At 38.9% G+C, this 27,444-nt stretch overlaps 1 protein-coding gene across 1 annotated transcript in view; it reads right to left on the reverse strand.

The window, feature by feature from the left end:
• The window catches only part of CATSPERB (cation channel sperm associated auxiliary subunit beta), a 95,686-nt gene that overhangs the window by 45,907 nt on the left and 22,335 nt on the right, over positions 1–27,444 (reverse strand). The window contains exons 6-14 of the mRNA XM_032404640.1: positions 26,933–27,082; positions 20,221–20,316; positions 19,966–20,084; positions 19,078–19,110; positions 12,668–12,734; positions 12,349–12,395; positions 11,572–11,736; positions 10,117–10,269; positions 926–1,070 (exon numbers count right to left, since the gene is read on the reverse strand). Of these exons, the coding sequence (XP_032260531.1) occupies positions 926–1,070; positions 10,117–10,269; positions 11,572–11,736; positions 12,349–12,395; positions 12,668–12,734; positions 19,078–19,110; positions 19,966–20,084; positions 20,221–20,316; positions 26,933–27,082 (975 nt within the window). The remainder of the gene's footprint in view (positions 1–925; positions 1,071–10,116; positions 10,270–11,571; positions 11,737–12,348; positions 12,396–12,667; positions 12,735–19,077; positions 19,111–19,965; positions 20,085–20,220; positions 20,317–26,932; positions 27,083–27,444) is intronic.

Consider the following 27,444-nt stretch of genomic DNA (forward strand, 5'->3'; position numbering starts at 1 on the left):
TTCTGGGTATATACCCAAAAGAGTTGAAAGCTCAGGGTTTCAAAGGGATATTTGTACACCTATGTTCATAGCAGTGCCATTCAAAATAGCTAAAACATGAAAGTGACACAAATGTCCCTTGTTGGATGAATAGATAAGCAAAATGTCATGTATATACAATGGGATGTTATTTAGCCTTACAAATGAAGGAAATTCTGATACATGCTACAATATGGATATACTTGAGAACATTCTGCTAAGTGAAATAACCCAGTCACAAAAGGACAAATACTATATGATTCCACTTATATGAGGTACCTAGAGTAGTCAAAATCGTAGAGACAGAAAATAGAATGGTGGTTCCTGGGGCTGTGGAAAGGCAGAAAATGAGGATTTATTATTTTATTTTTATTTTTTAAAGATTTATTTTTTTGAGAGAGAGAGCGTGTGCACGCGCAAGTGAGAGCATGCGCGGGGGTGGGTGGAGGGGTAAAGGGAGAAGAGACTCTTAAGCAGACTCTGTGCTCAGCATGGAGCCTGACAGGGGGCTCGATCTCACAACCCTGAGACCATGACCTGAGCCTAAACCAAGAGTCAGTCACCCAACTGGCTGTACCACCCAGGAGCCCCATGAGGATTTATTTTTTACGGGATATAGAGTTTCAGTTTTACAAGACAAAAAAGAGTTCTGGAGATGGATGGTGCTGATGGCTGCAGAAATTTTGAATGTATTTAATACCACCAAACTGTATACTTAAAAATGAGTAGGATGGTCAGCTTTATGTTATGCGTATCTTACCACAATGAAAATAATTTTTAAAAACCTGTCACCTCTAATAGGTTTGAGACTTTAAGATTAGTTGATTAACATGGCAGATTTTTTTCATCTATGTTCTAATCCCTGGCTCACATGTAGTTCTTACACCAATAAAAGTGAATTTCTCACCTGCCTTTGTCAAGTAAACATCTCCACTTTGGGAAACAAAAGTAATATCTGAAGTATAAAAACTATGGTAAGTATTCTTTATGATATCATCATGAAAATCAGCCAATAATTCGAAGGTGTTGCCGCCGTCGATTGAAAGCCATACCTAAGGGAATAAAAAGATAATACCTCTCAAGAGGCTGCCCTCTGTCGGCATTAACCTGTCAGCCTGATCTTCCTACATAAGAAAAGTCGGACAGCATGGCCTTTCTCATACTCCCACATCCATCACATGCGCGCATGCACATACAGACTCCTTACCCACTTGGTCAACACTCTCTAGTTCCTTCCTAGAGTTTGGATGACAGTGTATGTGGCAGAGTCTCAGGTCAACACAGTGTGCATGGTGAATGTGTAAAAGAATGAAGTTATCCAATCATCTCCCAAGTGAGGTCCCCTTGGTCATAAAAGGATGAAGTGCTGGGTGTACTTGGATATGAAGGAGAGAGCTTACCTCATACTGACATAAGACTTTATGTTCCAGGCATCTGGAAAATATGTATGTGAACAATGAGCCCATTGACACTTGCAAGAGTGGGTGTCCTGGGACCTTAGTAAATCTTCAAATATCCTCCACCACGTAAGTTTCTCTATTCCCTCAACTTTCAGTTAAGAGTTGCTTGAAGATAAATCGGATCCTGTATTGGATGAATCCTGCTTGCTTGGTACCTCTTTTAATGGTCTAAGTCTTATTCAGATGAAGATTTCAGGTTTTTAAAGTTCTTTTTAAAAATTAATTTTAATGACAAGTTATACCTGAAAATAGGGTTTTCTTAAATTTAAAACATTGTAAATGCAGCTGAAGTCTCTTTGACCACCATCCAAATAATTTTCCTTTTTTTTTAACCTTATGTTATATAATTGTGGTCTCCTCTGTCCCAGAGGTAACCACTGTTTTATATTTTAAAATTCTACATTTATATATATGTATATATATTTTCTATAACTATGTCTTTCTATATCTGGTTGCCATACTAACACTTTAGGCTATCTTTAACCTTGTGCTGGATTGCATGTTTAGGGCACGCATATTACAGAGAAAATGTACTGAAGAACACATGGAGACTTCTATCCCTCAGAAATTAGCGCTCATTGCTGACACAGCACAATCCATACCCTTAGACACAAGATACAGGAACCTCCAATTTTACTCTGGCTTTGGCTCCTGCAAATGTTACTAGTGAGCATGGTGGTGGGTGGGTGGGTGAGGGAAGGTGCTTTGAACAATACATTCAAAATGTCATCATACTGTACCTATTGTTCTATAAGTTACATTTACCACTCAACAAAAATATCTCAGATCATTTTATATTAGCTCGTGTAGATCTTCACATTCTTCTATTTTGCTGCATAGTATCCAATATTATGGATATACCATACTGGAGATACTCTATTTTCCTACTAATGGACACTTAAACGTTGTATCAAAATGTTCACTGTTAGAGACAATACCACAAGCCCCATTCATTGACCTGTCTCTCTGTACTAATGTTGAAGTATATCTCTAGAGCAGATACTGAAAAATTCAGTTGCTGAGTTAGAGGCTATGCATATTTGTATAATTTTAATAGAAATGCTAAAATGCTTTTCAATTTCCCTGAACCACTTTATATTCCCATTAGCAGTGTATTCCCAAACCTCACAAATACTTGATATTATCAAAAATTTACTTTTAGGGGCACCTGGGTGGCTCAGTCGTTAAGCGTCTGCCTTCAGCTCAGGTCATGATCCCGGGGTCCTGGGATCGAGCCCCACATCGGGCTCCCTGCTCAGCGGGAAGCCTGCTTCTCCCTCTCCCACTCCCCCTGCTTGTGTTCCCTCTCTCGCTGTATCTCTCACTGTCAAATAAATAAAATCTTTAAAAAAAAAAAATTTACTTTTAATTTTTACTGATTACCTGAATGAAAACAATGGCATCTCATTGCATTTTTTCAATTTTAAATTATTGATCCATGTACAGCTCACTTTTACTTTTCTTATATTATTTCATAATGAACATGTGTAAACTGACATTCTAACCCAAGAATTAGCATGTTGCTAGTACTTTGCATTTTCTTCTTTCTCTCCAACCCTATCATCCTGCATCTTCCCTCAGAGATGTCCCATATTCTGAAATGAAATTTGTGTTTTCACAACTTTTTTTTTAGTTTTAGCAATATATATGTATGCATGTTTAAGTAATATATTGCTTAAATTTACTTTTTGCTCTTTATAAAAAGATATCATCCATATATTGTCTTCTAAAACTTACTTTTCCTCCTCTCAACATTATTTACTTATATTCATACTTGTTGCATATAGCTCAGTTCATTTGCTTTTATATTGCTGTATAATAGTTCATTATGTGAATGAACTGCAATTTATTTATTCATTCTCCTATTCATGGTCATCTGGATTATTTTCAGTTATTTAATGCTATTACTAACAGTGTCATGATGAAAATTTTACGATTTTTCCTCATATATGTGTTTCCCTTGCCAAAAAAGTGAAATTGGTGAGTCATAGCATATGCAACTATTGTAATTTACAAGATAATAATGCCAAATTGCTTTCTAAAATAGTTTGTAGTAATTCACTCTCCCATCAGCAATGGATAAGAGATCTGATTGATCCATATCCTTGTCAACATCTTATGTTGAGATGATTGTGTAGGTTTCCATCTTCCTTCTGTTAATGTGGTGTATTACATTTATTAATTTTCATATGTTGAACCATCCTTGCATTCCAGAATTAAATCCTATTTGTTCTTGGTATATATAATCCTTTTAATGCACTCTTTAATTCAGTTTGCTAGTATTTTGTTGAAGACATTTGCATGAATGTTCTTTGGGGATATTGATTTCTAGTTTTCTTTTCTTACAGTGTACTTATCTGGCTTTGGTATTAGGGCAACGCTGGCCTCAGAGAGTGACCCTGAAAATGTTCCTTCTTCAATTTTTCGGTAAGAGTTTGAGGAGGATTGGTGTTAATTCTTTAAATATTTAGAACGATTCAACCAATAAAGCCATCTGGTCCTGGGATTTCCTTTGTTGGGAGGTATTTGATTACTCAAATTCCTATTCAAGTCCTTTGCCAATTTATTAATCAGACTGCTTGGTTTTTTTATTGCTGAGTTGTAGAAGTTCTCTATATATACTGCATATTAATCCCTTATTCAATCTTGTAACTAGTTTTTGGTCTGTTCAGATTTTCTATTTCCTCATGATTTACTATTGGTAGGTTATGTGTTTCTAGGAAATTATCCATTTCTTCTAGGTTATCCAGTGTGCTAGCACATAATTTTTCATAATCTCATAATCCTTATTTCTGTGGTATCAGTTGAAATGTCTCATCTTTAATTTTTTATTTTAGTTGACTCTTCTCTTTTTTTCTTAGTGACTATAGCTAAGGGTTTATCAATTTTGTTGAACTTTCAAAGAACCAGCTCTTAGTTTTAATGATTTTTTTCTATTATTTTTGTATTCTCTATTGCATTTATTTCTGCTCTAGTCTTTATTATTTCCTTCCATGTGCTAATTTTGGTTTGATTTCTTCTTTCTATAGTTCCCTAAATTGTAAAGTTAGGTTGTTGATTTGAGGTTTTTCTTCCTTATTAACCTGTGTATTTATAGCTATAAACTTCCCTATTAGTATTGCTATTGCTGCATCCCATAAATTTGGTGTGTTTTGTTTTCATTTTATTTTTCTTAAGATATGTTTTAGTTTCCCTTTTTTTTAATTATGTTGTCAGCCACTGTATGGTACATCATTAGTTTTAGATGTAGTGTTCAATGATTCATTAGTTGCATATAACACCCAGTGATCATCACAACACGTGCCCGAGTTTCCCTTCTGACTACTTCTTTGACTCACTGGTTGTTTAAAAATGTATTGATTAATTTCCATATACTTGTGAATTTTCCAGTTTTCTTTCTGCTATTGATTTCTAGTTTCGTTCCATTGCGATTAGAAAAAACATTTTGCATAATTTTAGTCACTTTAAATGCGTTGAGACTTGTTTTGTGGCCTCACTTATGTTCTATCCTAAAGAATGCTCTGTGTGTATTTGAGAAGCATTTATATTCTGCTGTTGTTGAGTGGAGTCATCTGATTATGTCTATTAGGTCTAATTGGTCTACAATGTAGTTCACGTCTTCTATGTCCTTATTTATCTTCTATCTGTTTTTTCTATCCATTATTGAAAGTGGGGTATTGAAGGCCCCAACTGTTATGTTGCTGTTTCTCCCTTCAGTTCTTTTAAAGTTTGCTTCATATATTAACTCTGATGCTTGGTGCATGGATAATTTTAATTGTTATATCTTCTTGGTGAATTGACCTTTTATTATTATATAATGACCTTGTCTCTTATAACACTTTGTGACTTACAGTTTATTCTGTATGATATTAATATAGCCAGCCCTGTTCTCTTTTGGTTACCATGTGCATGGAATTTTTTTTCCAATCTTTTCACTTTCAGCTTATGTGTGTGCTTAGATGTAAAGTGAATTTCTTGTAGACAGCATATGGTTGCATCCTGGGTTGTTTTTTTTGTTGTTTTTTTTTTTATGCATTCAGCTCATTTTTGTCTTTTGATTGGGGAATTTAATCTATATGCATCTAAAGTAATTACTGATATGGAAGGATTTACTATTGTCATTTTGTTTATTGGTTTTTTTGTTTGTTTGTTTATTGGTTTTTTTGTGTCTTGTAGATTTCTGTCCCTCCTCCTTTCCTCTCTTACTGCTTTCCTTAACATTTCATTGATCATTTGTAGTGACATTCTTTGATTCCCTTATTTTCTTGTGCATATATCCTAAATATATTTTCTTCATGGTAATCATTGCAATTACATAAAATATTTTAAAGTTATAACATTCTTTTAAATCTGATAACAACTTGGGTGCCTGGGTGGCTCAGTTGGTTAAGCAACTGCCTTCGGCTCAGGTCATGATCCTGGAGTCCCGGGATCAAGTCCCACATCGGGCTCCCTGCTCAGCGGGGAGCCTGCTTCTCCCTCTGACCCTCCCCCCTCTCATGCTCTCTCTCTCTATCTCATTCTCTCTCTCAAATAAATAAATAAAATCTTTAAAAAAAAAAATAAATAAATCTGATAACAACTTAACTTCATTGCATGCAAAATCTCCTCTTACACAGCTCTACCTCCCCACTTTGTGTTCCTGATGGCACAAATTACATCTTTTTATATTATATAGCCATTAACATAGATTTTGGTTTTTAAAAGTTATCTTCTCATTTAAATTCTATACAAGAATTAAAAGTGAATTTATGCACCACAATTACATTAATACAAAATGCTAAATTTGTCCATGTATTTACATTATTGGAAAACTTTTTATTTTCATGGGACTTCATGTTGCTGTCTGATATCCCTTATTTTCACCTTGAAGGACTCTCTTCAGGTTTTTTTTTTTTGTCCCCCCAGAACATAATCTTATGGAAGTTCTCTTGTATGTAGTGAGTCACTTTTCTCTCCTTTCTTTCAAGATTCTCTCTTTGTCTTTGACTTTTGACATTTGATTATGTGTCTCAGTGTTAGTCTTTTTGATTTATTGTGATTGGAATTCTTTAAGCTTCTTAATCTGTGTGCCCATTTCTTTCCTCAATTTGGGAAATTCCAGCCACTATTTCTTTAAATAAGCACTCTCTGCCCCTTTTTCTCTCTCTTCTACTTCTGTAACTCCCATATTGCATTGATATGTCTGTTTGACAGTCCCTATAAATTCCTGAGGTTCTCTTCACTTTTCTTCATTCTTTTTGCTTTTTGTTCTCTGATTTGGTGATTTCAAACAGCCTCTCCCCAAAGTTTGCTGATTCTTCTGCTTGATCACGTCTGCTGTTCAACTCCTCTAGTGAGTATTTCAGTTCAGTTATTCCATGTTTCAGCTCCAGAACTTCTGCTTGACCTTCTTATAGTTTCTCTTTTTTATATTCTCCATTCGTTCATTATTTTCTAGATTTCTATTAGTGTTCTATCTGTGTTCTCTTCTAGCTCATTGAGCATCTTTTTGTCAGGCAGCTAGTAGGTCTACATTTCTTTAGGGTCATTCTCTAGGGATTTATTCTGTTCCTTTAATTGGGCCATGTTTCCCTGTTTCTTTGGCATGCCTTGTCATGCTATTATTTTGAGATGTGGGCATTTGATTACACAACCACTTCTCCCAGTGTTTATGGACTGGCTTCATGCAGACCCTTACCAATCAGACCAGCTAGAGGTTCTAGGACTTCTGAAATCTCTTATAAGGATGTGTTTTCTCTGGCTTGTGCTGTGTTTTTAGTTGTCTCAAATTGCCTAAGCAGTTTATCCCTCTCCTTTCAGACACCCATAAGCTCTTGCTGCCCCTGGCATGTGGGTGTAGAACTGCAGCTCTGAAGTGCTACAGTGATCCTGTTTTCAACAGATTCTCAACAAGGCTGCCAGTTCCATCAGTGCTCTGAGTCAGATGAAACAGATCCCCCCGCCCAGCCAGAATGTTGGGCGCTCAATTATTTTGTTTCTATCCTGAGGGAGGATCCCTGGTGGGGGAGGTTTCCTCCAAGTTGTGCTGCATTAAGTCATATAGGAGGAGAGGTGTGGATGGATATGGAAAATGCTTCAAGTTTTTGTACCCCTTTTGTTGGAATCTCTTTGGCTTTAGGTTGGTCTGGATGCTGTAGTTTCTCAAATGGATTCCAGAGTTCTTGCAAAGGTATTCTGCTCGGCATTTTGTTAAATTGGTGTCTCTGGAGGAAAGGGAGGGTCTGAACGTTCCTGCTCTACCATCTTGCCAACATTACTCCCCTTGTTTCGGCAGTTTCCAAACAAGTCCTCTCAGTGCTCTGGGTTAGGCAAGATAGAAACCAGTCCCTTGAGTAGCCCTCAGACAAGCCAGAGTGTTGCATGCAAGGTCCACTCTTGTTTCTATCCCAAAGGAGGATCCCTTGAGCAGGAGGATTCCTCCTGGTTGTGCTACACTAGGGTGGCTGCAGGTGGGGCACAGATGGGCAAATTTTCCTGCCCCTTTTATTAGAATCCCTTTTTGGTTTTGCATTGGTTGGGGTGTTGTAGCTAATCAACTGGTCTCTAGAGTTCTTGCAAAGGTACTCTGATCTGTATATTGTTGCTGACTCAATGTGTGTGGGAGAACAAATGCCTAAACCTTCTTAATCTGCCATCTTGCAGATCCAGAATTCTTTTTAATGAAAGTGATGCTATTTTTTTTTTATGGTTACTGTTTTTTTAAAGTCTTGTTTTAAAATGCTTTCCCTACCTTGATTTGAGAAAGATATTCACTTATATTTTCCTTTAGAAGTTTTTATATTTAAATTATTAATCCATTAGGAGTTGGACTTGATGTATGTTGCAGTGTGGGTATGTATTTCAACATTTTCCATATGTAACCAATATTTCCCATCCCATTTTGAGCAATCTCTTATTTTTCCCTCAGAAGAGTCAAACAATTTTTGGCTTCTATCAACATTCTAGATATGATGGGGCTATTCGTGGGCTTTCTGTTTCATTCCGTTGGTCAATCTGTCTGTTCCTGAGTCAAAACCACATTATTATAATTACTACAACTTTTTAAAAAGTGTGAATATCTGGTAATGCAGATCCCTCATCCTTATTCTTTTTTATAAGTGTCTTGGTTATTCTTGGTCTTTTGTTTTTCCATATATACTTTTTTTACTTTATTTACATTTTTTAAAAACTGAGGTAGAATTGACATATACCATATATACTTTAGAATTAACTTAAACCCTACAGCAAGCCTTGAGATTTTGATTAAAGTTGTATCAGATATAGATTAATTTGAGGGAGAAATTATAAGACAAGTTTTCCTATCCACAAGTATGTTTATATCCATTTCTTTATAAAGTTTTAAATGTCCTTCAGTAAAGTTTATAATTTTCTACATATAGATCTTAGGAATCCTAGATTTATTCTTATGTATAGTTTTTTTTAAAAGGTACTATTTTTAAGTAATCTCTACACACAACATGGGGCTTGAACTCACAACCCTGAGATCAAGAGTCACATACTCCACTGACTGAGCCAGCCAAGTGCCCCACTTTACAGTTTTTTTGTATGTCATTTTGCTTTGTTTTGTTTTTGCTATTGTAAATAATGTCATAAAAATTATGCTTTTAAATTTGTTGATCATGTGCAGAGATGAAATTGACTTGCCCTTCCACATTGTTTAACTTTTCTGCTTCTTTTAATAATTTGCATGTATCTTTTAAATTTTCTATATGGGCAATCATATTTTCTGCAAGTAAATAGTTTGTTAATGACTTTTTAATATCATGCCTTTGATTTCTTAATTTTTTTCTTTGTCTTATTGCACTCCCTTCTGGATACTCTTTTACTTCTTAATAATTCCCTGATAAAACTCCAACTGTGGTTAAATACAACTCTCTGTCTTTTCCACTGTGTATGGGCTCCCACAACTGAACACGGAGAAGAATATTCAATAATGCTGAATTGGTTGCACTTGGAATTCATAAGCACAAAGCATACGCAATCATACTGACTTCCCTCAGTCAATCCACTCTCCCACCCCCCACCCCCGGGCAATTATTTCACTCTGTTCTCTTTTTTCAAATGCCTAACACTCCTCCATCCTCACTCTCAAATAATAATTTTGATTTTTGTTGAGAAAATAAAAGATAAATTCCCACACCCTTCCATTACGTCTACCCAATTATCAGCTTTAGAACCCAAAAACTCCCCCTTCTTCCTTTTACTATAGGAGCTCCTAAGACCAACCTGTCTTCTAGTTCATAGATTGCATCTCCTCTCACCTATTTAGAAATGTCACTCCAGCAATTCTTCCTCTCTCTCTCTCTCTCACCTGCACCATCAGTTTTTCTCTCTCTACTGAATAATTCCCATCACCACAGCCTAATTCCTTCTGTCTCTTAATCTTTTCTCTTGACCTCCCTTCCTCCTGCTACCATTGCTGCATTTCACTGCTCTACTTTTCACCAAAACTTTGCAAAAGATGTGTTTCTATTTGCTGTTACTAATTCCTCTCCTCTCATTCTCTCTTCACTGGGCCTTTGACCTCCCTGATCATCAGAGTGACTCTGTTCTTTACCTGATGTACAACCACTCACCATAGAATAAGTGAATGATTCACACCTACACTAGAGCATGAAATTTCATGTGTACGCACCTGATTACCATAAGCATACAGAAAATGGCTTCGTGGATGGAATACCATTCCAACAGGAGACGAGAATGATGAAGGAAATATGAAAAGTGGAAATTTTGGTTTTAATCCTGGTTTGTTATTTTTTAGGATGCTCACCGAGGCAGTGGTGCTTTTCTAGAAATAGATAAGCAAACCATGAACAAATCAGAAGAATATTACCATTAATATTACTAGACTATGTTACAATTTGTTGTGTTTCCTGTTACTTGGGTTTTGATTAAGATAGGGACACATCCATTAACATAGCATAGAACTGGAAGGATTAACAACCATCAATATGTCTTTGTTCTGCCTCCCCCTGCCTTATGTGTCCATTTTGTAAATGTTGAACATGAAGTTCAGGAGATTAAATAATTTGTCCAAGCTTCTATAATAAATGGCATGGGAAAATTTTATTATAGAACCATAGCTGAACTCCAAAGACAGATTCCAACGCTCATGCTTACAACTGTGACGGCAAACTACCTTTTTAAGTGTGGTTGCCTGGGCTACATTCTAGTTTTATTGGATCATGGTGTTGTAGGGGGTCAGAATATGTATCTCAAGATATGCCACTGTGGTATAGAGATTATTGTTAGCTGCAGACATTTAAGATTCAACAGATGCAGAAAAAAAGCCTTCCCTTTTCTGACTAAAAGCAGGAACTTCTGAGAAATAAGGCTACCATTAATTCTTCTTCAGAACAGATCTACTCCCAGAAGGGAGAATGCAAATAAAACCTACCCCAAATCCCTCCTCCTGGGGAGTTTTATGGCCCTGAGGAGATGGGAAAACCACTCATACCTGTATAAACAAATATTATCACAAACTTTCTTATCTCCTATTTGCTCCCTTGTTAACCCATTATCTTTTTGCTTGTTTTTCCTTAAGTGCCTTTCTCAACTGTCCCCTTAAACTACTAAGATGATATATAGCCCCCAAATTTTAACCACCTTTTAGAGTTTCTCCTCACTGATTTTCACCTACGTGTATGTATACTGCATGCATAAATCGTTTTCTCTTCTCCTGTTGATCTTTTATCAGTTTAATTTGCAGGGCCCCAATCACTGAACAAAGGAGGGTAGAGAACAATTATTTTTTTCTCCCCTAAGTCTAAGGCTAGTTCCATTTTTTGTTCCTTTAAACTATCTAATGGAACCTCAACTTTATATAAACCAAGCTCAGCTTATATACTCCTGGAGAATAAGGAAAGAAGAGTCACTATGCAAAGAGCATCCTGTTTTCCACTTTCATCAAACTTTCATCAATGACCAGCAGAGGCAAGGAATCTCTAGAGTGCCTTAAACTATATTATTAACCATAAATAATTTTGCTGTAACTAATTTTATCAACTTCTACTGCCACAGATAAAAAAGACTTTGGAAATAAATGTTTGCTAAGATAAATTTTCATTGTTGTATCATCAAGAGCAATCACCTTATGGCCTACTTGGCTGGAGAAGAGGTAGATTCCGGCACTATGCTCTTGGTCAACAAGAAATGTTATCACAGTTGAAGGAAAAGATTTCATTCCTTTTAAAATATGAGGTAAGCAAGGTAACCATTCATGAAATGGTTCTTTGGTATAAAAACAAGAGCTTGACTACAAAAAGAGAAGGAAAAGTTAATGCCATTTTTTAAAATGTAAGTTCTAATCAGTTATCTTAAGCACACAAACTAGCAAACCACTGTGTTGTCCTGACAGACCACAAATAATAGTGATAACTCTTTGATGTCTATGCTTCTCTTCTGGGGATGGGAGTCCAGAAAATGCTGCAAAGCATCTCTTTCTGGCATGGGTTGTTTTTCTAGAACTACTGTGTAGGTCCGGGTTTAACATCACTAGGTAACTGCCACTAAACCCAAGTATAGGCACAACTGGGTGCAAAGAGGGATGAAGTTTTTCAGCCTGTAGAATTGCCATCTTTTAGGTGAATAACAATTCATGAAACAATCCAAGAAATAAAATTTCTTAACTTTTAAAATATTTAATACCAAGGGCACCTGGGTGGCTCAGTTGGTTAAACGTCTGACTTCGGCTTAGGTCATGATCTCAGGGTCCTGGGATCGAGTCCTTTATCAGGCTCCCTGCTCATCAGGGGAGTCTGCTTCTCCCTCTCCCTCTGCCCCTCCCCCCGATTGTGCGCTCTCTCTCTCACTCTCTCTCAAATAAATAAAATCTTTAAAAAATAAAATAAAATATTTAATACCATACCTCACTTAGAGTCCTGTTTCTCTCAAAGGTGATAGTAACATAATCAACTATAAAACATAAAGGTACAGAAATTACAAGCAGTATCTATATTTCTAAATGTATCATTAATTAAGTATATGCAAATATAATTTTTTTTGCACTTATAACAGAGTATGCCTATTGTCTCAGACTTAATTTTTCCCCTCAGTTTTAGGCCACTGACTTATATAAAGCAAGCCTACCTTTCTACTTTATCCTATTTTTATTTTATGTCATTTTATTTAATCTTTATATGCCATCTATGTTGAAAAAAGCCTGTTTATATCTCTTCTAAATTTACCTTCAAAGTGTTCTCTGTTAGCAAAACATTTTTCATTATACCACAATTTTCCTTTGACATAGTCAACCTACACGAATAAATGAAGAAATAAAAACATCATTTAGGGAATAGGTAGACTTAAGGTATAAAATTGAAAAACTTAATAAAAAAATTCTAAAGTATGATAGTTTAGGAATGGGAGGCAAATAAAGGGAGAAAAATTGTATGCCAACAAAAGAAAAGGTTGTAGAGTGAGGGCAAGGGACAAGGATATGCATTTTGAACAACACACATGAAAGGAATAAAAAGGAAAAAAACGTCATGTGAATTGGCCTCTGTTAGTGACAGATGCTGGGGTCGGTCATATAAGACTGTCATTCTGGAGCTACCAGAAGCTGTCAGGCAGTTACCACAGTCATGATGGGTCACATGTTTATAGATTGTATATGTTGGATATGAATTATGTGTGAGAGTTTGAAGATGGTTTTGTTATAGCAAGAGTCCCGTGTTCAAAGTATTGTTGAGACAAAAGGAAGACCTTGAGTTTTTATAGACCAGCAATAAAGTCTTTATAATCTGTGCATTAAAAGTCTTTTAAATAGATGTCCTAAAATAGATTGTGATGATGGTTATACAACTCTGTGATTGTACCAGAGGCCATTGAACTGCATACTTTAAATGGGTGAATTTTGTGCTATGTGAATTATATCTCGATAAAACTTCCAAACAAAAAAAGCACTTCAAAATGGAATGGACAACAATTTATTTGAATGGTGCAGTATCTTCAGGCTAAGCTGTTACATCAAATGAACCTTTAGAGTTCTTATGTAAATCTTTAGGTTTGCAGGATACTGTAATTATCATTATAATATCCAGGCAATTGATCTAGAATTTTTATTGGGCCTTGACTTATTCCTTTTCTTTCTTTTTAGAGTCCTTGTTTTTTTCCTACCTGGAAGCAAACTGGTAAAAGTCCACTGAATATCCTTGGGAATAATTTAAGCTGACCAGGTTGGCCTCATTCCAAGGATGAGCTCAGGATGCAGAGATTGGTCAGGAATGAGAACATGATCCAAGTCAGGTTAATGAGTCGGCCCAGACCTCCCAGAGCTCCAGGGGAAGAATAGCTCATTCTCTACTACTAAACTGATGACATCAAACCCTAGTGCCTATTCCTACTAACAACTGGAGAAAACCAACTGAGAATGAAGCTAATTTAGAGGAAAACAGACCCAAACGTGGAAAAGACAGCGTCCTACAGACATCTATTAGGCACTAAATCCAGTCTGTCTGGAAGCTGGATCCAGCGCCACCTTGAATTCCCTACTTATATGAGCCAATAGATTCTCCTTTGCTAAAATCACTTTTAGTTTGGTTTCTGTCATTTGCCTTCAGAAGGTTCTGACTATCCGTGTAGGGGCGAGAATCCAACTATTTTTCTAAGTTTGTATCACGGACCGTGCGGAGGTTGTTCTTATGTGATATGACTTAATTACTTCACCTGACAGGTAAGTATTGTTATGCCCATTTTTAAATGAAGCAGCTGAGGTCCAGAGGGTGATAGAGCTGGTTCAAAGTTCACTGTGACATGGCTAATAAGCCAGTGCAAGATGTGGCTCTCAGTCTCCATTTACTCATGCACTGAATCCACAAATATTTACTGAGACCCCCAATCTGCAAGGCGGCGTGGTACCTTACTCACATACAATGGCAGATAAGACAGTCCTTGACATGACACTTCTCAGGAGGCTGGTCAGTGGGCCACTCAGACAGAGGAGGGTGGTGAATGAGAGGAAGTAGTGTTGAAAGCTTTGGAGATTGCACAGGAAGGGCACCCTGGTGGTCAGGGGAGGGATTCCTGAGGAATGAGGAGAAATTCTCCAAGTGAAATCAAAAGGAGAAGGAGGGAGAGCCTGCTGAGAAGATAAAACATCTTATACAATGGAGTCAAGGTACCGGAAGTGTTGGTTCATCTCACGGAAGGCGAGTGTTTACTATGGCTGGTGAGGATAGCTTGTGGTCAGAGCAGATGGGACAAGGCTGAAGAAGGTAAGGAAGGCTCTGACTGGGAAGGCTTCTGTACGTCTCACAAGAGTCTGAATTGTATCCTTAAAGAACTGACCTCAAGTCCCTGCTATGTCCATGGAACAGGTTGGGGGCACTAACAGACTTTGCCCCATGACAAGTTCCCAATTTGGGGCCTTCGCACTTCTTATTACCTCTTTCTGAACATGCTTTGTTAAAACCATTCCTTGAGGTCATTTGAGTTTCTGTTTAAACTTCACCTCCTCGGAAGGCCTGCTAGAATCACCCTGTTTAAAATACTGTATTATCTCTTCTTCAGTCCCTATTTCTCTTCCCTGCTCTCATGTCAACAAGCCCAAATTACAATCTGCAGACACATTATGCATTTGTTTATGAACTTGTTTGAAGTCTACCTCCTTCAATAGAGTCGTAGGCCACAGGAGACTAGAGGACTTCATCTATCTCGTTCCACAGATAGAATCCCCCTTGTTGAAACAGGCATGGGGTATAGCAAGTGTTCAGCTGATATTTGTTGAATGAATAAGTGAATGAATAAATCAAGTATTAACTCCTTCAACTTCCTGACCAAATAGCCACATATATTCCATTCCTACCATCTTTCCTTCAATCATTATAAAGAAGTTCTTATCTAAAGATAAATCCCTATGCTTTTAAGAAAAAGTTAACTTGTTCCCTTTCCTGCCCTGCCACACTACTTTGCTATTTTGGAATACTTGTTCTTCCCCCGTCTCCTCACTACCAAAAACCCCTGAGTTTTGCTGATATATTTTAGTTCAAGAAGATTTATTACAATATCCTTGCAAATAGTAAAAACCTCTATGAAGGGTAATTTGCATATTTATTCATTGTCTAAGTATTTATTAATTGATCTGCCAGTCCAAATTCTAGAAATGTATTATACCCATATACTTGGACTACAAACCTGCCACTTACAAAATTATTAATGGCAACACTGTTTGTAATAGCAAAAGATTACAAAACTACCCAACTATCCATCAACATGGAACAGGTTAAGTCAACTCTAGGAAGTCCACAAAATGGAATACTTACAGCTATAAAGAAAGAAGGGGGAAAAAGGCCATTCTTTATGTACTAATATGGAATTTTCCCCCCAATATGTTGCTAAGTGAAAACAACAGTTATGTATATATTTAGAATATTAGTGTAAGAGAGGACATTTTATATTTGTAATTATTTAAATTTACATTTAAAAATCACTGAGAAGATAAAAGATGGAGGGGACGGGGAGAAGCAGGGTGAATATATACACAGGAGCAAGTGAGACTTCTCAATGTAGATCTTTATACAACCTTTTTGGTTTTTAACTATGGGGAATGTATTACTATTTGAAAATAATAATCTTTAGATGTTGAAAATTCTAATTTCCCTTACAACATGTTCTCTCTGTTTCAAGATCTTCATCTAGCACTCCACTTTGATCTATATAGACAGAAAACGTAGATATTAGATAAAATGAGAGAAACCATTGCTCATCACTGTTGGCTCATCTCTTTATCTCCCCAATATCTGTGCTCATTGGTTTATTTTGTTCAAGTTCTGTCTTGAGTATTTTCCTTAGCTGGGACAACTGGGTGATGTATTCTCCGAATTCTTTCTCAGTCTTAAAGATGAATAATCTCTTGGCTGGTAATAGGATTTTTGGACCTTGGTCCCTTTGTCTTGATAGTCTGTAGATGTGGGTTTTACTATTTTCCAGCTTCTGTTGTGTAAGTGAAATCTAATACCAGTGACATATATTTGCCTTTGTTTTTTCTGTTTGGAAACTTGTAATATTTTCCCCTTCTCCTTCAAATTCAGAAACATTATTAGGATATGCCTATGCATACATCTTTATCAATTTTTCCAGGATTTAGTGGACCTTTTCAATAGATAGTCTTGGATCTTTCTTAATTTCAGTGTAATCTTTTTCTATTATTTGTGTTATTATTGTCTATCTGTTCCTTTTTTATTCCTTCCAAAAATTCTCTCACCTCTAGACCTGGATTATCCTCAAAGACTTATCTTTGCCCCAGTGATTTTTACTCATCTTTCCTAGATAGTCTGAGAAGTTTCTTCCTCTTCATCTTCTCTGCCATTTATTTGCATTTAAACAGTGGTTATTCTATCCTTCAATTTATTCCATTTTTCATCGCAATTTGTGGTATTTAGTCCCAGAAAGTATTTTTATGTGGCACTTGAAACCCTAAGCTAATAAATATTAGTGGTCTTTTTTTTCTTGCTAATATCTCAGTGCCCAGTAACAGGAACCACATAAGAGGTGTTCACTGGATCATTGTTAAAGAAGTTGATTGATTAGGTTCTGCTGTTCTTGTTCAGTTGTTGTCTTCTCCATCAGCAACTCCGGTGTATGTTCTGATTCTAATGATCTTATGCTCTCAGGATGCTGGGCTGGCTTAGATGTGTTTTCAAGGGAGTGCTCAGGTCTGGTTTGAGGAACACCTCAGAATGTAGTGATATCGGAGTGACAGAAGGCCAAGAGGTCTCTCCACCTCTGGGCTGCCATTCCCACCTCACCTTAGAACCAGAAAGAGGTTTCCTTGCTTTGGTCTCCTTCAACTTGTTCACCTCAGATGCAGGGAGAATAGAGCCTGCCCACTGGGCTTCTCTCCAGGAGACCAGCCCCTCTCTCAAGGTTGACAGAAACTTTCCCTGTGGTGTTCCCAGAGCTCTGCAAGCCAAGCTCTCTCCAGGAGCCCCCACCTTCTAGTCCTCCACCTACATGTCTATGTGGCCAAATGCCTTGTTCTCACATGACCCATGAGAGGAAAGACGTGCCAGGTTTCCTCAGTAGGGTTCTTCAAAGCTTGGGCTTTGAGTGGAGTCCACTTCGAGTGGAGTGGGGATGTCCGGCATCCCCAACACCCTTAACAGACAGGTGGACAGGAAATGGAAGTTAGTGGGAGCTGAGGGGTAAGGAACAAAGCTCAGGTTATAGTCTCCTTTGTCCTTTATCTTATCACTTTTTGTGTGATTTAGTTTTAGCTGATATATTTGGATTGATTTCTGACATCTTACTTTATAGTTGGTTTTCCATTCTTTTATCTTTGCATCTGTTTTCCTTTCTTGCTTTTTGTAGGAACCGATGGATTATTCTTTAATCCTCTTTTCCTTCCTCTGGTGGGTTGGAAGCTTTAGGTTACATTTCTTTTTCTTTTACAGTAATTATCCTTTAAACTTTATCATTTGTGTGGAACTATACATTTTTCTGTCAAATTCCAAAATTATTCTGCATATTGATTCTCCTACCAAACAAGGATCTTAAAATGGGTTGGTGATTCACTGAAAATTATCTCCATTCCTCCTTGTATTATCTGGAGTTTTGGTTCCACTCAAGTACGAAACACAAAATTTGTTAACTGTTGCTTTTTATACCAACTCCATTCTTTGAACAAATATTTAGTAAGTGCCTACCTTGTGCCAGGCACCATGCTAGACACAGATCCCAGAGTGGAGATCACGGACCAGGTGCCTGCCTCTGTTGAAGCTGAGAGCTCACATTCTAGCTCTGTCACTGTTTCTGGCATCCCGCTCCTTCATGGGGATCTCTGGGTGGTAAGCTCTCCTAATGTCTTATCTGTGCAAATTTCTTTTCTTCACCCTCATTCTTGAATGATAGAGTTGAGCTAGGTTTGGGGTTCTATTTTGACAGGTGCTTCCCCCTGTTCTTTCTAATGTCCATCAGTTTTGACTGTCTGGCCTCCCTGGTTCTCTGCTTCACATTTCCTGCAATTAGTATGGCAAGAAGTTGATCCCGTCCATCCTCATACAGCCAAGGGGACTGTATGAGGATGGACGGGGGAAGGCATGGCAAAAGGCTAGGAAAAGTTATAATTTTGTTGTGGTTTACAAATTGAAGCATGCTTATGTGTTGATGGGAATGACCTAGTTGAATCACAAAACTTGACTTTGTAATAGGGAGGAAAGAAAACAAACTGATGGAACAATCCTCCCCCCTCCCCCAAAGGCCAGAAGCAGAGCTATGACTATCCTTTCTCCATAGGCACAGACCCACATGGGAGTAGGTGGACTGGGGAGAGAAGTGTTAGCCAAATTTCAGCCTCCACTCTCTTTCTAGCTGGATGCCATTGTGCAGAATACACCTCAACAACCACAACAATCCGGACAGAACATACAAAGAAGGGGTGGGGGCGGCCTCTGAACAAGGAGAGGCACTTCTTCCTTTGAAACAGAAGGGGAGATCATTGTTTAATGTTTGCTGGAAACATGTTTAAGTTCAAACTGTAAATCAGATCATAGTAACAGGAATGATCTATGTTGTGGATTCTTGTCTTGCACCTCATCTCTTAGGTCATCGAGGAAACACCTATCTTCTAACCAACCCTTGGGAATTTAAAGCTTCTTACCCTTTCGAAACCACAAAAGTCTGCCCTTGTAAACTACAAGAAAAAAAGAAAACACTTTAATTTTGGCTTGCATATCAGAAGTCATAACAAAACATAGCAATTTGAATTATACTAAAGGAAATGAGGCTTTTTGTATCCCAGCAGTTTGGAGCATCACACACTAAAACCAGCCTCTAACATAGTTTATATAATATTCTGGGGATTTCATCTTTGGTCTTTGCTTTGTTTCACTATTTTATTAATTTATTTGTACTTGAACTTAATTTCAGAAAGGATCTAAGATTTTTTTTAAAATCATGTAATGAAAGGCACCTGGGTGGCTCAGTCAGTTGAGCGTCCGACTCTTGGTTTCAGCTCAGGTCATGATCTCAGGGTTGTGGGATCAAGACCTTGTCAGGCTCTGTGCTCAGTGGGGAGTCTGTTTGAGATTCTCTCTCTCCCTCTCCCTCTACCCCTCCCCCTTCTCTTTCTAAAATAAATAAATAAATCTTTAAAAAAAAAAAAAAGAACTTCGTGGTATGCATATTATATATCCTCACCAAAATGTATATTCCCCTTCTCTCAATCCCAAAACTAACTTTTTAATTTATGTTAATTTGTAATACTATATTTAGCTTTATAAGTTACCACAAGGTATTTTGGGAACATATGTAACTATAAAATAGATAATCTTTTACATGTACATATTTAAAACTTACTATAAATTTGTATAGCAATAAAACTAGCACCATTTCAAAGGATATATTCAACACTAGAAGGCAAGGGAAAAAGTCACTTCCATTTTTTAAATGGAAAAAGCATTTAAATTCTAAGATATACCACACACAGCTCAAGTATCAAGAATCTCCACTTTATGTTACAGAAGATATTTAACAGCAATTCACGTACCGTTAAGACAGAGGATGACGGATAACGGAGATCTCCACTTACAAAGAGACCCAGAGAGGTGAGGATAACTAAAAAGTGATTTGTTAAAACCATATCCACCACTGAAAGCTCTGTGTGTTCTAAGGGAAGAAATCATACCAGGGGTTAAAAAGTAAGGAAAAGGTGAGATCCCCAGCAAAGCAAAGACATTTCATCAATACTGATCAAGTGCTGATATACACAGGATACTGAAGAAGGCACAGTTAGAGGAATTACCTTCTCCAACTTGGGAATAGATCGTATCTGTCAGGTTATACCACATGGTATCATTGTAATCCCAAAATCCAGAAAAGCTGAGGCCTATGTAAATACCTAACATGAGAAAAAAGGAAGGTTAAGTCTAGATAACTTTACAAAGCGAGTAACCCACTCCTATGGTGCTCAGTCTTCTGGGGCCAGACCGCTCATCTGCCCCACCTCAACTCCCCTCCCCTCAGATGGGATCTCACTTCCCAAGCAATGGAAAGATCAAGTGACTTCAGGTTAACGTAGGAGTTTAGTCAACCAACTGATTTAAATTTTAAGGATTTTGTTTTATATCGAAGGGGATCCGAATATGCCACCCCAAAATATGCCACTCTGGCTTAAGGATTACTTTGAGCTGAAGGCAACTGAGAATCAACAGACTCAGGAAGAGTTCTCTGCCCTCTCCTTACCTGCCTAAAAGCAGAGCATAATTTTCCCTTTGGGAAACATGCCTCCCCACCCCTGTACCAGGAAGAGAAGAGCACCAGGGATGGGAGGGGAGTCAGCGCTGAGACAAGTTTGCATAAACAGACTTTACTAGAATAGCTCTTTTCTTTCATTAGTCCCCCCACATATTTCCTAGTCACTTCCCCATAATTTATCATCCTGTGAAGCCCAAACTTATTTCTTTTCTTAAATGGTATCTATGCCCCCAAGTTTAACCACTCAAGTTTCACTTCTATTCAGTTAACTCCTGTGAATGTAAATATTAATAAAAATTGTATGCCTTTTTTCTTGCTAATCGGCCTTTGTTAATTCACACACCTCATTCACTGAACATAAGAGAGTAGAGGAAGAGTTTTTTTCTTTTCTGACGGTATTTTTGTAAGCATAAATACATTCCTATTTCAGAAATACAATCTTAGTCAATACTTTAAAAACTTCAAGAAAAAAATTAAAATTCCAAGAGGAAGAACCTATGTTTGATTTACTTTAATATTTGTGATTTAAAAAACAGAAAAAATATTTGCTAATGCCTCCTGAGAGCCTAGTAAAAGAAGAAGATGGAACACACTGCATATACCTTGATCTCGCCTTTCTTTGGCCATGGCTAGGAATGTTGAGAGTCTTTCGTTTTAAATACAGAATATTAACCTGAAGTCATAGGCATAAGTATTGAGGGCAGTGGGGGAACCTACAAACGGTTGATAATCTAATGCATATACTCTGTTTCAAAAAGATGAATGTAGGACCGCTCATATCATGAAGTGTGTATTTTCACTCTAAGCTGTTTTCTGTGTAGGGAAAGATGTAGCAGGAAGTGTTGTTATCACTCACTTTTTCCAGGAAGAGGAAAGTTAATGACAAGCATTGTCTTTCTAAGCACTAAGTCTGTTCCACAGATAACACTATCCTATATTCTAAGTAGGGATGACTACCGGTGTCCCGTGTGATATCACATGACCAGACCCCTGCAAAGTTTAGAAATATTTAATTGAGAAGTAAGCAGTGCAATAAATGCCTTATTCTGGTTAATACTTTTAGACTCAAATTAAGTTCCAAGCCACTCTGTATAACAATTGACCACAACTGCACCCCAGGCTTACAGAAGCTGATGTAGACCATTGTGAAGAGTTTGGATTTTATTCTAATGGCCAAAGGGAAGTCATTGGGTGTTTGATGCCGGGAAGTGATTTGGTTTATATTTAAGAAGATCACCCTGGTGGCTGTATGGAAGGTGGGCTGTACTGTGGCAAGAATAGAAATAGGGAGACCATTTAAGCTGGAGTGGTGGGGGGTGGGAGGAATCGGGTGGCTGGGTGATGGACACCGGGGCGGGTATGTGCTATGGTGAGCGCTGTGAATTGCGTAAGACTGATGAATCACAGATCTGTACCCCTGAAACAAATATTATATGTAAAAAAAAAAAAAAAGATAGTAGGAGGGGAAAAATGAAGGGGGGGAATCAGAGGGGGAGACGAACCATGAGAGACTGTGGACTCTGAGAAACAAACTGAGGGTTCTAGAGGGGAGGGGGGTAGGGGGATGGGTTAGCCTGGTGATGGGTATTAAAGAGGGCACGTTCTGCATGGAGCACTGGGTGTTATACGCAAACAATGAATCATGGATCACTACATCAAAAACTAATGATGACATAATAAAATAAAATTAAAAAAAGAAGTTATGAATTAGTCTCGTGGAAAACCAATGTTGATTTAAGATTTCAGTAGAGGGGAGAAGTGGTCACGCTTGGGATACACACTGGGTACAGCACCGTCCTGGAATGTCGTGAGAGTAAGAGTGGTCAGGAATGGGTTTTAGATTTTAATTTTGAGTAACTGGATATGAACTGGGATGAGGAATACTGGAGAGGAACAGATTTCAGAGGAAGATGAATCAAGAGTTCTGGATCAGGGGCGCCTGGGTGGCTCAGTTGGTTAAGCGACTGCCTTCGGCTCAGGTCATGATCCTGGAGTCCCGGGATCGAGTCCCGCATCGGGCTCCCTGCTCAGCGGGGAGTCTGCTTCTCCCTCTCCTGCTCCCCCCTCTTGTGCTCTCTCTCTCAAATAAATAAATAAAATCTTAAAAAAAAAAAAAAAAGAGTTCTGGATCAGACTTACTGTATTTGAGATGCTCATTAAGCATCTCAGTAAAATAGACAACTGAATAGAGGCGTTTGGTCTCCAAGGAGCAGTCAGCACCAGCAATAGAGATTTAGGAATCACGGGCCTGGAGACGGCATTTCTACCCAAGGACTAGGTTAAGTTTCTCAGAGAGAGAAGTGGTTCCCTAAGGAAGGAGAGCCTAGGACAAAGTCTGGAGTTCAACAACACTTGAGGGATCACACCAACGAGAAGCCCATCTAGAAAACCAAGGAATGACTGGTGTGGTAGGATAAAACCAAAGGTGGTATGGAGCAAGCCAAGAGAATAAAGTATTTTGAGAGAGTGGTCAATTGTATCAACTGCTGCTGGGAAAGAAAGTAGAATGAGGATAAAGAATTGGCTGCTGGGGGTGCCTGGGGGTCTCAGTCTGTTAAGCGTCCGACTCTTGATTTTGGCTCACGTCATGATCTCAGGGTGGTGAGATGGATCCCTGTGGGCAGGTTCCGCTCAGTGAGGAGTCGGCTTCCTCCTTCTCCTTCTTTCTCTGCCCCTCCCCCAGCTCGTGCATGCACTCTCTCTCTCTCTAAAATAAATAAATAAATAAATCTTAAAAAAAAAAAAAAAAGAATTGGCTGCTGGAACTGACCATATGGAGATCATGGGTGATCTTGGGAAGAAACGTTTCAGAAGAGCGACAAGAACCAAACACTGGTCTGTAGTGGAATGAAGACAGAGTGGGAAGGTGGAAAATGTAGTACCATCTACAAAAAGTTCTTTGTGTAAATTTTGCTTTGAAGGAGAACAGAGAAATGCTTAGGATGGGAGATATTAGGGTTTGTTTGTATGCTAATGAACCCAATCCAGTGAGGAGGGAGAGCAGGTGATGCAGAAGGAAAGGTGACATTTACAGCAGAGATGCAGGCACGAGGTGCCTTGGATGGTTGCAGGGAGGATCCAGAAGAACAAGGATTGGGGGTGGCTCTGACAGATGCAGACACTTCTCATGATGCAACAGGCGAGAAGGCAAAGTGTGCAAGTATGAATGCAAGTAGACTGGCAGGTTTGCAGGTGTAACAATGAAGGAGTTCCTTGTGATCCATCATGGTTCTCTACATGAACTATGAGATAAAGTCATAGCTGAGAGCGGAAAGGGGAAGAAGGCAATGCAGAGGGTTGGAGGAGTGGGAAGAGGTCTGAGATAAGGTCATTTTGCAGTTGGAAAACAAACTTACCAGCAAAAAGAGACAGGATTTCTGGGTGGTGATGAGTGCCCACTTGAGATGTGTGATTATGAATTGACAGTGAGACCAGTCAGTGGGATGTGAAAGTGAGACTGGTGTGCAGTGTTTTCTCTGGCAACATTTGGCCCTTCCAGTGCAGGAGTAGAGGTGGTTTTACCCAGAGTTGGGTCTGCACGAGGATGCAAGATAGAGTAGAACAGGGGAGTTACCGAAGTATCGGTAAGGGTGGGCTATGCAACCTATATGGGGGGTAGAGAGAAAATTAAGGGTGTTGAGAAGTGGAGAAAGTCTCAGTGAAATCAAAGCAGTGCTGGAGTAAGAGCACTAGGAGAGACTGACTGAATGGGGAGGTCGTGGACGGTGTGAGATGCTCATGGCAGAGATTCTGCAGATAATATTATTGGAGACGGTGAGGTCCAGAATGTGGCCATAGAAGATGGGGGAAGATCACTGGAGAAGAGGAGGCCTCGAAGCTGAGTATTGCATGGGATGGTGAAGTCACTGAAAATAGTGACAAAAATAGCGTGGAGATAAAGGCAGGGGTCCAGAGGCTGAAGTGATCCATGAGGGAGTGTGAGTACCAGGGAGGTCAGCATACGCTAGCAGCCAGGAGTTACAGGGAGGTAGTCTGAGTTCAAGCAGCTGGGCGTTTTGCAGGGAAGACAGAGTAGATACTGAGAAGTAGCCCCAAGGAGCAAGGACGATGACCCCGCCCCTGGGCGGGAGACATGCAGAGGCGCGTGAAAAAGGATGTTACTGGGACCAGCCAGCTGACTCTCTAGGGCAGCAAAGGGAAGGGGGGGCCATTCAGAGAAAAGATGAGCAGTATAGGGGATATTGCTGCTGACAGACCACAAATGCCAATGACTGGATCTGGGTGGATGGACAAAAGCTTGGGTCAAACTCAAGGAAGTCCAGAACAGTGTGTGGGATACGAACCATAAGTGACCCAGGAAGCTTAGGTTTCTGAGAGTGACAGACAAAACTGGGATGAGAGGCAGGGCAGATGTGCTGGGAGCGTCACGGAGGAGGTAGGTGGGTAGCAAGTCCAGACTGGAACCCAGGGGCTCCCGGAGACCTGTTCCCACCATTAACCTCATGTGGTATGGGGGCCAGGGGCTGGGTGCGTGGGATGGGGGAGGTGGGTGGGTGGGGTGGGGACAGACAAGGGCCTCACAAAGGAACTGCAAGTTTAGACAGTGGCAGCTCGATCCTATGGGAACTGCTTTTTTGCTTCAGTAGAGTGGAAGGCAGCTGGGCAGTGGGGCGGGCGGAGTTGCTAAAGCTATTTCTTTTCTCAAGAGGTTGAGTGAGATCCCAAGGAGTGGAGGCTGCCCCTTCTCTCCCGTGACTCTCCACTGCGTGGCAGGTTGGACCAAGAGCGTTGAGGAAGTCTCCTCTCCTGTGGCTCAGGGCAGGCAGGCAGGTTTGGAGAGAGAGAAGGAGGGGGTCCTAGCCTGGCATCCACGAAACAAAGTTAGAAAAGGAGCTGAGTTTCCATCTGGCTGACACAGAGGGGGACGAGACACAATTTCCAACTAAACCAGTTCAGCAAAAGCAGGCTCTCAAAACTAGAGAACACAAAACAACTGAGCCATTAGGAATTCAAAGACATTTGGGGCAAGGCCATTTGTTTACGCCTATACCAAAGCACACTGTCTGAATCTGTTATTTTATTTTATTTTTTTTTTTTTTTAAGATTTTATTTATTTGACAGACAGACAGGGAACACAAGCAGGGGGAGTGGGAGAGGGAGAAGCAGGCTTCCCGCTGAGCAGGGAGCCCGATGCGGGGCTTGATCCCAGGACCCTGGGACCATGACCTGAGCTGAAGGCAGACGCTTAACGACTGAGCCACCCAGGCGCCCCTGAATCTGTTATTTTATAAGTCATGGGAGGGCAAGTTTTTGTTCTTCTTTAAAATTATGCTATTCGCATTGTTTCAGTCTCCCATATGAATTTGGGGATTGGCTTGTCAATTTCCAGACACACTAAAAAATACTGCTGTAGTTTTTCTTGGAATTGTATTGAACTGACTGATAAATCTGGAGAGAATTAACATCTTCACAATAGTAGAAGTTCCCGTTCATGCACATAAATATCTTATTTATTTTAGTATTTTTATGACTTTCGTTCAAGTTTTATAATTTCTGTCCAACAGGCCTTACAACTCTTTTGTTTCTTTGTTTATTCCTAGGTACCTTTTGGGGTTTGTTACTTTCTGAGTAGGATCTTTAAAAATTATAATCTTTAGTCTTTGGTGGAGTGGTTTTTAGATGTTATTTCATTCCTCAATTTTATAGCACTCCATATTTTTTCTGATAGCTTGGCTACTGGTTCTTTCAGATTTTTGGATGCACATATTATCTGTGAGTAATGAAATTTTGTTTCTTATCTTTTAGTTCTTTTATTTTCCTTTTCATTCATTGGGTTAGGGACTTGAAGGTCACCAATGACCTAGGAAAAGCAACTACAATAATACATTAGTAGTTGAAATGCGTAAAGATGCTATTAAATACTATGGTAGTAATCTAAAAACACATACATAATAAATAAAATAATGTCATGGTGCCTTAGAACATGATACTTATTTACACATGGCAGGAACAGCAGATGGATTAGAAATGCAGTGAATAATCTTGGAGAGGAAATAGCATATTAAGAGGTGGCAGGGGATACGTGAAATTAGGAGAGACACTACAGTCACTATGAACATGGCCAAAAGTCGCACCTGCAGGTAGACAAGGGGAAGTGACAAAGAGTAAAGTCACAGGTATTTTTAGGAAACGGTTTCACTCCCTTATGTTTATGCATCTAACTTGCTCTGCCAGTGAAAACTCACTGTTACAAAATACAAAACTCCACCTGCAGCTTTCAGTAAAGCCCGTGAACTTACCATTATATGTTGCATTCAAAATGAAGCCAAGTAATGCTACATCATTAGCGCATGGACACTTTGCCACTTTGAGATCCACCACATGTGGATAGACTTGGGTGATATCATTTTTTGTCATTATAGTCCCAAGATCCCACTGAAGAATAGGTTCTGTAGAAATCAAATTTAGGTGTTTCAATTGTGGCAGCAGTCTTGAAAAGGGAACGTTGTTGCTTTCCTTTCAGAGTTTTTTGTTTTGTTTTCCCAAGTTTTTATTTATATTCCAGTTAGTTTAACCTACAGTGTAATCTTAGTTTCAGGTGTAGAATTTAGTGACTTAACACTTCCATACAACACCCAGTGCTCATCACAACAAGCGCCCTCCTTTAAGGGTTTTAAAAGTATTATATAAAGGGCCTATGCCATTATCCCCCCAAATGGGTATATTACCTCACCCCTCAACAGTTAAGAAATAGGTTGATTCTTATTTTCCAGAGTAGAAGGAATGAGGTCTAACTGCCCTTGATGGGGGC

This window comes from Phoca vitulina, unplaced genomic scaffold (genome assembly GCF_004348235.1).
Source record: "Phoca vitulina isolate PV1807 unplaced genomic scaffold, GSC_HSeal_1.0 scaffold7, whole genome shotgun sequence".
Taxonomy (NCBI): domain Eukaryota; kingdom Metazoa; phylum Chordata; class Mammalia; order Carnivora; family Phocidae; genus Phoca; species Phoca vitulina.